At 28.7% G+C, this 13,570-nt stretch overlaps 1 protein-coding gene across 2 annotated transcripts in view; it reads left to right on the top strand.

The window, feature by feature from the left end:
• The first annotated feature begins 915 nt into the window (after positions 1-915).
• Positions 916-13,570, top strand: part of Cnot4 (CCR4-NOT transcription complex subunit 4) — a 37,191-nt gene continuing 24,536 nt past the window's right edge. Inside the window, exons 1-8 of one of the 2 annotated variants that reach the window (XM_014431415.2) lie at positions 916-1,076; positions 2,205-2,315; positions 3,822-4,085; positions 5,688-5,774; positions 6,349-6,538; positions 9,929-10,031; positions 12,319-12,410; positions 12,492-12,624. In XM_014431415.2, coding sequence (XP_014286901.1) covers positions 2,208-2,315; positions 3,822-4,085; positions 5,688-5,774; positions 6,349-6,538; positions 9,929-10,031; positions 12,319-12,410; positions 12,492-12,624 — 977 coding nt within the window. In that variant the 5' untranslated portion in view covers positions 916-1,076; positions 2,205-2,207. Of the gene's footprint in view, positions 1,077-1,664; positions 1,793-2,204; positions 2,316-3,821; positions 4,086-5,687; positions 5,775-6,348; positions 6,539-9,928; positions 10,032-12,318; positions 12,411-12,491; positions 12,625-13,570 lie in introns of those variants that run through there. The other variant, XM_014431416.3, reaches the window with a different exon arrangement.

The raw sequence follows: 13,570 nt of genomic DNA, 5'->3' as shown, positions 1-13,570 counted from the left end.
CAATCTGTTTTCTTACATTGTTATTACAGTCGTTAACAGAAATTATTTTTCTTTTAATCTAAACTTCCAGGCAATTTTTCTGGATCACTATTGAGTCTAATTATACAAAGTTGATGACTAGTTTACATGTGTAGTCTCGGAAGGACAACATCTCATTGCGCCTAGACGTCTCCTCTGTCACTAAGTATTTAGGTTTTGCCTGATTACTCTTGAACTAGAAATACTTCCCTGACAGTATGAGGAGAACGCCTGATGAATGACGTATGCCAAAAATTGCACACTCTAGTTGAACATTGTGTGTCCAAATATCTCATAAGCTTCTCATGGGTAATACTGAAAAGGAGGCACGCGTAGGCCTCACAATAAAGCTCTTTGCGATGAACCTAATCGTAAACGGCCATGAATTCGATATAGAGATGGTGTATCTTCTGCTTCCATTACTGTCCCCTCTCCAGCATTATCCTCAAACTAACACGTTCACTTAAAATGTGTAAAAGAGGCCTGAAATATACATAGGTGGGTTTGAACAAAGAGATGACAAACAAGTGACTCAGAATAGCCGAACTATGTGTAATAAGGATGTCCTTAAGGGAAAAGGCCAATATGGTATCCGTCTCCATCGCCCTCAGGCATTTATACTTATTATTTATAGGAACTTTCCGAATACATTTTGTATATAATATTCTTTTTTTATACTAGTTCGTCAATTTAAAATTTGTATTCAGTTGTCAACCATTTAGAGTATTTAAAATTACAGAAGCAATGACCAAAGTTAGGTAAATATGAAAGTATTTTTAGGAAGAATCCTTTAAAATATTTACTTACATTGTATTGAATACATTTTTATAATTTTAAAATAATCATGTTTTTCTATCAGATGCTTTATAATTATTATTCATATGGCATTTACTGACATATTCGATGGCAATGCGCTGACAGCTGCGCACAACAACTGAAATTCGTCGACCATAAATTTCCTGGTAAAGTATTCGGAGTAGATTCACAAACAGTACGTGTAAATCGTTCTGGTTACATTTACAGTTATTGCTCACGGACAATATTATTAAGGAACAGTAGTAAGTGTATGAAATATTATTCATAACGAATGTAGTGAAAGGTAGTTAGTTATTCAAAGTATTATTTGGATCTAACGAAGTGAAAAGAATTTCGAATTTTGCTTTTATTAAACCATTTGTTTCTGTTTCTTGGAGTAAAATTTGAATGAAAATTGTATTAAATTTATTATCACAGTCATTTTATAACATATTGTTATGATGAAAGCTAAGAATATTGAACAATGTTGAAACTTTCTTTTACTTCTCACTAGTATTAACTTTAAAAAATATTTATGAAATTGCAGCCAGTTGTAAATGAGTTTTCAGTTAGATTGCTAAGTAAAGATATAAAATAAGATTGGCCTTACTATTAGAAGCTGTTTGTTTGCCAAGCATATTAAAAATTGAATGTTGTTTCACATAATGCTACAATTTCTCAGAAATGTTATTTTGTTTTTAAAAATTCTATTAGCTTTGTTCAGTTTAGTGTTTAATAGCATTTTATGTTCCTAATTTCTTATTAATCTTTGATCCTTTTCCTCAAGTCTTGAGGTTGGGAATTTGTGTCATTTTAAAGGTAATATAATGTACTCATTTGCCCTGAACATATGTTGTGCATCTTAGTATATTTTATAATTATATCAATTCCCATTTTCAATTTTTGTTAAATTTTTTATGACATAAACACTATGTTAACACAATGAATTTATTTACATTGAGCACTATTACTTCTTTTCGTGAGTAATTTAAAATAATTTAAGCCTTTTAATTGTCATAGATGTAGTTATCTTAGCAGCTGTTAATAATCTTTTTAAGGTATTACCCCTGATATGTGGGCTTAAAGTATAGTGATCAAATAGAATACCTAACATTTTTTCCAAGTTCCCTAGTTGTCTTCATTTAGTTTCCAATTTTATATTTTAGAGTTATCTTTTAACTCATACATAGTGTCAAGAACTATATCTACAATTCAGTTTTCTTTTTAGTTATGGTTGTATTATGTTATGTTATAATGAAATTGGTTTATCTTTGTTCATGAAAGTTTTTGAAAATTAAATCATATGAATTGATGTTCAAATAATATATAAAAGTATTGTTTATTAGGTTAGCATTATCACTGTGATACTTAAAGCTATTCATTTTTTTAAGGACATGTCAGTGCTGAATCAGATTGGGGAAGAACAAGTAGAATGCCCATTATGTATGGAACCGTTGGAGGTTGATGATTTGACCTTTTTCCCATGTACTTGTGGTTATCAGGTAAATATGTTTTATGTTTTTATCTCTTAATTTTAAGTAAAGGACTTAACAAGTATCTTCATGTAATGTATTGAACTTCACTTTTCACATTTATTATGACTATCATTTGTTGCTTATATTAATTTTTCAGGCTTAAAAAGTTGTATCTATCACTTGTAAATGTTTTTCATGTGTCATGTATTATAGCCTACGTTATTCTATAAATTAAAGTTACTTATTAATTGTCAGTAAATAACTTACTATCAATACTTAATATTGATTCTCATTTAGTGTTAATTGTTTTCTTCACCTTAATTATTATTTTTAGTGGGTTAGGTTATAAATTTATATAACTATATCTCAGATTTAATTTTGGCTAGTCTGAATTTTACATAATGAAATGCATTTATTTGTTAGTATGTTTTATGTGAATGAAAATTATTTTTCAAATGAGTTTGATTGACTAGTTATAGTCTTAATAGGATTAGAGAAAATTTATGGTTCTTTAACCTTAGTTCAAGTAATAGGTATTAGATAAAACATGAGGATTTTCTTTAAAGTGTAGTTCAAGTATTCGAATTTTCAAATAATTTGGATTAGCTAACTTTAATTTAGCACTCTTATATATTAGACTATCTGACAGTTGATGGTTGTAACCTATACTATAACCTTTCTTGTTTATTTCTGTATATTGTTTATAAACATAAATGCTGTGTTGTATATTATTCACATTTTTTCTTTTTGAAAGAATGATTAAAATTTGGAAAATTGTTCACTATAGAAGAAAATGGTGAATTGTGATATACTGACTGTAGAAAGGGTTATAAAACTGATGAAGCTGAGGAAAGCTAACTATAAATGTTTTAAAGTTAAGTAATGGTTATAATTTTGTTTACTCTGATAACAGTAGTAAGTGCTCATGCATAATATAGAAAGTTGACGGAGTTCTTCAAAATAAGGAATAAACAATAAGGTGAAACTGCAACAATACTTAAAATTAATATTTTTTTGTCAGACGGTTTATTCATTTGAAAGAAGACTTATTAGTAGTTATTTTGGACGCCATTAGAGACTTAAATCCACCGAAGTAATTTTATTATACTTGTTTTTTATTGTTATTTGAAATGTTAATAAAAGTAATACAATGCAATTTAAATTAATTCCATATATTATGTTTTAAAGAACTAATTTTTAATGCCACCATTCTTATTAGTAAAAACACAGCTTACTTCTATATTAATATGTAAGTATCTAATTTAAAACTGAATTGACTATCAATAGACCAACTCTTGCAATAGTGGTATTTCTATAAATCTGTATAGTTTTGTGTAATTATCATAGTAACTTTTTATAATTTTTTTTTGTTATTATTTTCATATTTTAGATAGTATTGTTTGTCTTTAAAGTTACTTAAACTTTCTATAAAGGCTGTTTTTGGTAATTAGTATTATTTTTTCTTGTCCCTTTAATGTGATAATAGTGTTTCTGTAACAATCTATTAAAAAAATGTGTATATTTTTTGTTTAGATTTGTAGGTTTTGTTGGCATAGGATTAGAACAGATGAAAATGGTTTGTGCCCTGCTTGTCGAAAAGCTTATCCTGAAGATCCTGCTGATTTTAAACCTTTGACGCAAGAGGAAGTTGCCAAACTTAAGGCTGAAAAAAGACAAAAGGACCAACAAAGGAAACAAAAAATTTCAGAAAATCGGAAACATTTAGCCAATGTTCGTGTTGTACAAAAGAATTTAGTATTTGTAGTTGGTCTTCCAATGAGATTAGCAGACCCTGAGGTAAATTTATTTTCCTTTACTTCACATGATCTAGGTTATGTATAAAGACCTTTGCTCCCTATATAATCATGATTTAGTTTTAAAAAATTATTGGTTGTTGATTAAACATTTGTTGTATTGATTGGTTCTTTTAAGTATGATGTAAGCCGAATATATTAAAAAATTAAATTTAGTTGTGAAATTAGATATTTCCGATTTTAAAATATCCATTTTTAAGGCTAAATAATTAATATTGTTGTATAGGAATAGGTAGCTCTTAGTCACTTCGACATATTTGGCCTATTGTGACTTTATATCTTGAGCTACTTTGTGGTTTCAGATGAATTCTAGGCTTGTGGTATTACACATGTGATCCTCTTAATATACTGTAGCATATCGTCTACTTGAAGTTTGCCTAACCACTAATAATGGAGTCTGTTCATAGTTGTATTATGACATGTTATTTGATAACATGTTCAACCTATCTTAATCCTCTAAACAAAGATAATAGTGGTATCCAGATTTCATATTCTGAAGATAGTATTTTCAGAGAGTGACTCTCATCTGGATCAATTATTGTTGAAGAATTGTTGATCATCAAATTTGTTGTATTTAGTTTTATCTTTTGCCTCTTTTACATGCCTATTTGCTGGACTTGTTACCCCACAATCTTTTTATGATGCATGTTGGAAAAATTTTGTAAAGTTTTAAAGGTAACTCGCGTAACTGCTACCTTGACTTTTGGCACTCCACAATATTAGTTTATTAAAAAAAGTGTCAGTTTTCAGCTGCCCACATGATAACGTTACCAAAGAAATGTAATATGTAATGTAAAGAGTGATTTATGATAAGAGAAACCTGTTTCCTTGAAAATTACCTCAATAAATTTGAGATATATTTATGTGATATTGTCTAATAATCTTAAAATAAAGAAAAATCAATGAACTTTTTGTCACTCATATCATCTTTAGTTAGAAAAGATCAATATAATCACAAGAGAATTTAAACTCCTTCATGAAAGATTAACAATATCGTTACAATTTCATATGACTAGAAGTTTAGAAGACCTAATATGCCAGAATTATAATTGTTATTATCTACTTTTTTCTTGTATAATTAGTTGAAAAGGCAATTATCTTTTTAAGAACTGCGCCCTCATCGGCTTTATTATAAATTACTTTGTTTACACTAAATAATGTGTCTTATCCTTCTACAATTTATCATCTGAGATATAACTGATTTTGGTGTATACACATAAACTTTCCCAGTAATTTTAGGTTGACCTTTTTCAGATCACTAGACTTGACATCTAGTGAATATTGATCTCAATTAACATTTTTTTTTTTTATAAACCAGCATGTTATTGATATTGACATGTGGCTTGTAGCTTTACTGTACAAACCGATTCGTGGATGATTGTTAGCACCTCAAGGTTGTGAATGCCTAAATGAACTAGTGGCCAGATGCACTCTTTTGACCTTATTTTTTTACTCTCCATTCTTTCCTTATTAACTTTTATGTTTTGTATGTAATGCTCATTGGTTCATTCCTATGTTTGTTCTAATAAGTTAAACATATTTCAGCAATGCTTTGTGTATTAATTTTAATTTTTTTTCTTCCTAGACATTAAAGAAACATGAATATTTTGGAAAATTTGGCAAAATTCATAAAGTTGTGATAAATCAGAGCACATCATATGCTGGTTCTCAGGTAATGTAACCTTATATTGTTTTTGGTATTTTTAATAGTGTTATTTATAATTTTAAAAACATTTTTTTAGGCAAACATTCATCTTTCAGTAAATTTTCATATCCGTTCCTCTGCAAAAGTAACGTAACTTCTTTCTATCATTTCTAAGTTATTTCCTAGGCTATTATGGTTCCCTAGGTAGTGCAACTGTACTTGTCATTGTTTTACCAGATAACTTTATTTAAGATTTCATGAAGTAAATGGTTTATTGCAATTTAAGTATTTTATTTTATAACTAAGAGGCCTTACCAAGTTTTTAGGTAATTGTTCAGAGGTCAGGGAAATAACAGACTCATGATTATTGTGATTATATTGAGAATATAATAATAATCAATTTGTTAATTACTAACTTCTGACAGTATATGATTTAAGCCATCCCAACTTTAAAACTCTGAAAATAATTATTAATTGATTTTGTATCTTTATTCATTATATAGTAAGCATGAGCATTTAGAGAGGAGAGTTATGTTAAATTATATTACTTTGCATTTATTATTTCATTCATGTTATTTATTTATTTATTTATTTTTTGTAGGGTCCAAGTGCTAGTGCATATGTAACTTACCAGAAGAGTGATGATGCTTTAAGGGCGATTCAGTCCGTAAATAATATAGTAGTTGATGGGCGAACAGTAAAAACTTCTTTAGGCACAACCAAATATTGTTCACATTTTATGAAAAATCAGCCCTGTCCTAAAGCCGACTGCATGTATCTACATGAACTCGGTTTGTTCTTCTTATCTTAATACTTATTTTTAGTTTTGTTCTGTTGACAGTATTATTTTTTATATTAATTACATTTACACTTTTGATCAGTAATGTTAAATCTTATAATCTTTAGCTAATTTATCAAACAATTTGTCGTTATACATTTTTTTATCAACATCTCACCGTTTTTCAATTTTAGCGACTTTCAATGTTACTCAATTTCAGTAATTTTTGAAAGTAAGTCTTTCTCCTCTTCCTTTTTTAAATAAATGTTTTAAAGGTGAGATAAGACTGTCTGTAAATCAGGCTTTAGAGGGGGAGGGGGCGGGTTGGCCGGAAACAATTCCCTTCTGCTATTTTTGATATTATAATCTCCTTTTTTAAGTGATTATGACGTGTTGTTCATTGACCACTATGCACATTATAAGTGTTTGTTTTAAAGATGAGACTAGTAAAACTAATTTTTTTAATTTAAGTGACTTCTTTCTAGTTAATAAATTTTTCAGAGGTGAGGTAAGACTGTCGCTAATTTGAGTTTTTGGGGGCAAGGTAAGCTAGGAACGGTTCCTTTTTATTATTTCTGGTGTAATTATCATCAAGGAATTGTGACATCTCGTATATAAACCAATATACTCCCTATAATTGTGTTTTAAAAGTTAGATAAGTAATTAGATATTCTATTTTTACTATGGTAAACTAATATTAATACATTTCATAAAACATGCATGATTTTTGATCAAATATTTTACTACTATGCATATACTGCTTTTGCTATTGTTGATATTTCATTCTTCCAGGTGTTATTAAATTCAGTTCAAATTATATTAATCAAGGTATAGCATCGTTATGCCTTATTATTTGACGTCTTCAGTCTTCACTTGGTTTTTCAGCTAAAAAAAAAGTTTTGTATTCATTTGTGAGTTTTTTAAAAAGAAATACGATGGTAACATAATAAATCTACATCCAGTAAATTAAATTTAATGCGGTGGTAGAAAATGTCACTAGTGTTACTCTCTCCAAGGTGTAGATTTTTTAGTTTCTGTAATTATTTTGTTTATGAAGCTGAAAACGAGTTTTATCTCTGAGGTTTTGTGAAAATAAATTCCAAGCATTATCAACTATTCCGGGCAATTCTGTTTGTTGAAATCTGGAAAGATCTTGATAATGTTAACTTGTTATGATAGATATCAGTCCACTCGCAGCCTTGGAGGAAGAAGGAGCAGGAATTCGACCAACAGATTCTTTTTTTTTTGTATTTAACATAGTTTATTTCAGGATGTTAATGATAACTTCAATAGAAGTATTTTAAGGACATTTATTTGTGGTTTTATCCTGTTATTATTTATTAAAGAAGTATTAACTTATTTATTGGTCTATCCTTTCATATTTTTCCAACACTTAATAAGGTTAGTAATAGAAATTTTGAGTGAATCCACCACAAATGTTACTACTTACAAATGTACATACATACAGAGACTGTGGTAGTGATGTTTTTCTTCTCAGCAATGGCCAACTATTTATGTATGAAATTGATAACAGACAAATTAAGGCTTTGGAAGGATATTATTTTACAATACTTATTATTTAGGTATTTGGTTAGTGGTTTTCAATAAAACTTTTTTTGACTCATGACTAACTCATCTCAAGTTTAAATTTTGATTTGAATTGGACGTACTCATAAGATGACAAAGGGGTCGTACTACATACTGCAGACCTAAGCTAGTAGGGCTATTATGAAGTAATGCCAGACTACTGTAAAATCAGCAGATTATGTCAAATAAAAAATTATAAAAAAATTTATCATTTAGAAAGCAAAGCAGCAATATGTTCAATTTGTTGCATAACTCCCGAAGTCTTCTGGAGGTGATATCACACCGTTTTTCAATTTCAGGCCCTTTTAAATATTGATCGACTAAACTATCTTAAAGTCTCCTCTTCTCGTTTTAAGTAAATATTTCAAAATTAATATAGGACCATCACTCCCTTGGGGTTTTAGTGGGGTGAGACAGATTGCCTTTGTTCTGTGTTATGATCTCTGCTCTTGTGACATGTCGTACATCGACTAACCTACTTGCTATAATTGTCTCTTTAAAAAGTCAGATAAGTAAGGCTACCACAGAGGACAGGAGTGGTGGGTTTCACACTGTTTTTCAATTTCAGGCCCATTTTAAATATTGCTCAATTTAACTATCTTAAAGTCTCCTCTTCCCTTTATTTATAATGGCACAAGGCAATCAAAGAGAGAAGAAACAATAAAGCATATATAATACATGAAATGTGTTACATATGTACGAAGAACTAATTTTATTTTAATGAAGGGTACGAAAAAAAAAATTGTTTAAAAAATAACATTTACTCCATTTTTAATTATCATCGTTGTAGCTCAATTTAGATATTAACCTATTGTGAAAAAAATGATCATATTTTAGCATAGATAATTTATGTTATCCTCTTCAAATTATATATAAAATTAATGTTAGAAAGTAATTCAATATTAAATTATTTAAGGAAGTTATTCTGAGGTGAATAATTGTGTTATTAACATGTGTATGCTAGAATATAAATATAGAATTAATCGAAAAATAAGCATGCTTTTATAGTTTTGAAAAGAAAATCATAATAACCTTAAATTAAATTAATGTGGACAGCTATTATGCTGGATTTTTGGTTGGTTTAAGGTATAAATAGCTTTTATCTCCTTTTTTTCATTTCCTCATTCCGGCTTGATTCTCTCTGTCCTCAGCATTATTTACCCCAGGGTGGCTGTATAGCTTACAACTCCATTCCTTTAGTTTGTAGGATACTGGAAAAGAAATAGAAGAAAAGAAAGTGAGTGTGCACTCACTCTAATGGCGACACATTACATCTGTTTTCAATTTAAATTTTTCGCTTGGTTGTTATCCCCTGCTTGGTGGTAATTTGTGCTCAGGACGTTTAAAAATTGACTGACTGCACCTTGTTTGTGCTATAATACTATATTTTTGTTCTCAGTTTAGAAATTTATTTGTATTTGAAAAGTATGAATGAAGTATGATATAATGTAAACAAAATAATGTTCTAAACCCTAATTTTTATCTTCAGTATTTAAAATAAAAGCTTTTTTAAACAATGGTTGATAATATTTTTCTTTAAATGTATTCACTTTTGTCATCTGTGTGTCCTTTTTCCAATATATATATTAATGAAATGATCTAAAGCTGCTTGTAAAGAAGTTATAAAAAAGAATTTTCTTTTCTTCGTACTTTTGAGGTTGTCAGCTTAAAAAATTTTGTCTTTGGTTATTTTTATTTCTCTCCATGTATTATAGTCCTACTGTCTTGGATACACAGATTAATAATTTATTAAGAGATATTACTCCGTTTTATTATTATTAATTTTTCAGAAATATTTTATTTTGTGTACTTATAGGTGATCCAGAAGCAAGTTTTACGAAAGAAGAAATGCAACAAGGAAAACACCAAGAGTATGAAAAGAAGTTACATGAGCAGTTGCTATCTACATCACTTAGTCGGTAAGAAATGCAAATTGAATTTTGATATTTTGTTATTGATTCTGACCACTTGCACTAGATTGCTACGGATTTAGTTTATATACTGATAAGAGTTTAAGGTGTTGACTACGTTTTCTTGACTATGCTTGTCAATACACAAATATATTACATTCGACTGTAACACATTGGATTTCTGATTGAAAGAAAATTCCTATCTGTGTCAAAAATTTATAGAGAATTAATATTAAATTGTGTATTAAACTAACGCTATTCAAAAAAGGTTTTTCAAATAAAGTATATTAAATAAAAGAAACTTTTTTATTAAAAAATCTTCATTTACAAGATAAAATAAAAAGTGTTCTTTTCTGTGAAATAAAATAACTTGAACAAATTAAATGATCTATCAAATGAAAAGTTAAAAAATGGCTCTTTGTATCACCCGGTAACTGTGAAGGAGGTAATTGCAATTACTGGTTGACAGTGTGCAATTAAAACTCTATTGACTACCTACGAGTCAAGAAGAAGCCTCATGGTCAATCTCAGTTGATAAAAAATAAAGAAATCTCTTTTTTAATGCTCAGAATTCCGCAGCTGTTTGCAACCTGACCAGTAGTTATTCTTAGATGGTTCTCTGTGATTTTCTCCTAGGTATCAGATAGTTAAATGTGTCAGGAAATTCAAATTGAAAATATGAATTAAGAGTAAGTTGCAATAATTTGTCCTTGCTCCTACATTTTTCTATGATGCTATTTTGTGTAATTCAGTTTTCTATCCTAATTTAATGAAAGCAAGCAGTCATTCTTAATTTTTAAGTATTCTTAGTTAAACTATAAAAAAAATACAAAGTACAGAAAAACTAGTTAAAATCAAATATAAAAGAAAAAACAAACTATCAGAAATAAAAAAATTAAAAAAAGTGTGTGAAGAATGATTAGTTATGGTGATTCTCAGATTGCAGGTAATTTTCATGATAGAATTCAAATAATTCTAGATACATTTATAGTAAAATTTTCTCAGAACTAATACCTTATATTTATGCTTATATTACTCTTAACAAAAGATAAAATGTACTTTTTATAAATGTATGGTAATAACATTATCAGCTAGATAATGACAACTAGTTTGAATTTAATAACTTTATTTTTAAGATTTAGGGATTAGGGAATGAGTTTATTCATTACTAGTTTGACATCACTATTGAGGGAAATATTTTTTTTTTTGGGAGGGTAATTTAATTGAACAAAAAGGCCAAGTATAAATAAATTTTAGTTGGCTTGATGACAGGTAATGAAAAAAATAATATAATGTACACAAGAGGTTGGTCATCTGTCTGTCTTTCTCAAGCCTCTGACCAGGTAGCACAGCTGCATTCCAATTACCCACCTTTTCCTTACCTTATCCTTACTTTTCTGTCATTATTTCCAATGAATGCAGTATATGGCATTAGAAATACTAATTTAAGGTAAGGTAAGAGGTGTCTAAATCTCCCTAATTCCATAAAACTAGCCTAAATCAACTTCCTCATTTCATTTCATGAACCAGCGTATATTTAAGCCTCTAATAAAATAACAGTTCATTCAATCCCAGACGTAATTGGTCCTTCGATCCACATTTTAATATAATAATAAAGTCTTATAATGAATAATAACAAAATCATTTAATAAAAAATAAATAAATAAATCATAAAATAAACAAAGTCTTTCAAATCTCGAATGTTCAACTTTCAAAATGTCTTCTTATATAGTGATGTAGTAATAAGCCATCTTGTAAGTTGAACTAAAGCTTATAACATGAGGTTATAATTGCTCTCATTGCTTCATGTTATATTTCAATTCTTTATCACTTTCAAATCTGAATTTAAATAAAATCTTTCAAATCGTGACAGTTCAACTTTCAAGATTGCTTATATCTTAAGGTAAATGTTTAGTAGAAATCACTTCAGACGATGAGAACAACCCTTTAAATTTAACTTTAGTTTCGATGAGAAACCCTGTAGGTTTAGGTGTAGTTGTCTTAGGATGTTAACCCACTAAGTAACATTTGTGAAATGAGTTTTAAGTCTACTACTTTTAAACATGAACTGAAAATCATAATCTCTAGTACTGAAAAAGATTATATGCCAGTTGCTCTAATGTAATGGTTCTTAGTTGAATCACCGCACTTCTAAACTATTCAGACTTAAAAACCTGTGGCTCTCATTATCTTGGTTATCGAGATCCATTCTCATAAGAAAATGTGGAGTCACAGATTTATTTTATTTTTGTTTCTCTGCTTATTAATTTTTTTTTTCCATTACCAATTGTTTCAGGAAACCAACTCCTTCTCCACCTACAGTTCCTGTACAGCAACCCTGTAAAGAAGCTTGGCCTTCTCTGCATCCTAATCATCAAAATTCATCAGGTAATGATGCTATTTTGTTTTTACTTTCCCTGTCTGTGTGGAATATGTTGTTAAAAATATTTTTTTTCTTTTTTTATGAAGTTATAGTTGGAGTTGCTCCGTCTTCATCACCTCCAGATTCATTAAATTCTATAAACAACAGCTTTAAACCTGATCACAGGAAACAAAATAATTTTGTGAAACTTAAAAGTAGGAACTGTTCTGAAGACAATAGGTAATAGTTCATTTTTTTTTTTTAATATTATTTTATTTCATGATTATTTTTTATACTATTGGGCATGAAATAAGGGATTCATGCAAACCTCAGTAATAGTTTTGTTTCTATGACATTGGTACTTTTTGTAGTGTGTGACTTAAATTTAAATTTTTCCCATATCTTCATCAAAAGTCACCCTTTACTCTGAGGTCTTATTTGGTATTTCAGTGTTTCTAGCTGTCATTGTTTCTGTTAATTTCATAAACATTTCATTTTCTTGACCTCCATCTTTCTGTACTCATTTTATTATATATTCTTTCAATATTTAATTTTTATAAGCACAATTTGCTTATGACGAACATAACTATTCAGACACCAGTTCATGTTATACAGCAAGTTGATAATGAGTTACAGGGAGAGAGGTTCTTGGTATCACAGAGATGTGCCAGTTAACACTTCGATTCTCAACTTTCTCTTGCTTTTATATTTAGCTAGTGCTAAACAATTGCCTACCTTATTTCATGACCATGATTTCTTATTTTGGTTTACTTAAAAATATCTTGCTGTATTGAAATTTTTGACGTACATGACTAACAATATCATAGTCAGCTTAGAGACTAATTTTCTATTGAAATTTCTTTGACATTAAAGTTCTTATAGAGAATTTCAAATTACAAGTTTATTTTATTTATTTTTTTAGTTAGTTTTCTTAATTTATCTCATACTAATTCCAGCAATTTTATCTTTAGGTTGGTATAAATCGAAAAATGGGATATCATTTTTATATTAAATTCTGATTGATCAGAGCTATATCTTTCATTCGCTAGAATAATATAACTAAAACATTAAAGGTTAATATTTTTTTTTTATATTGATGTAATCAATGAAACATAGGCTTCAGGCAAACAGAATTAAATTTGAAGAGCCAAAATGCCTCCTTTTCGACTTATACTTTCAAGATCTA

The sequence above is a fragment of the Halyomorpha halys genome, unplaced genomic scaffold, assembly GCF_000696795.3.
Source record: "Halyomorpha halys isolate HHAL.00 unplaced genomic scaffold, Hhal_1.1 Scaffold971.1, whole genome shotgun sequence".
NCBI classification, from domain to species: Eukaryota; Metazoa; Arthropoda; class Insecta; order Hemiptera; family Pentatomidae; genus Halyomorpha; species Halyomorpha halys.
This window is presented reverse-complemented; position numbering and strand designations above follow the sequence as displayed.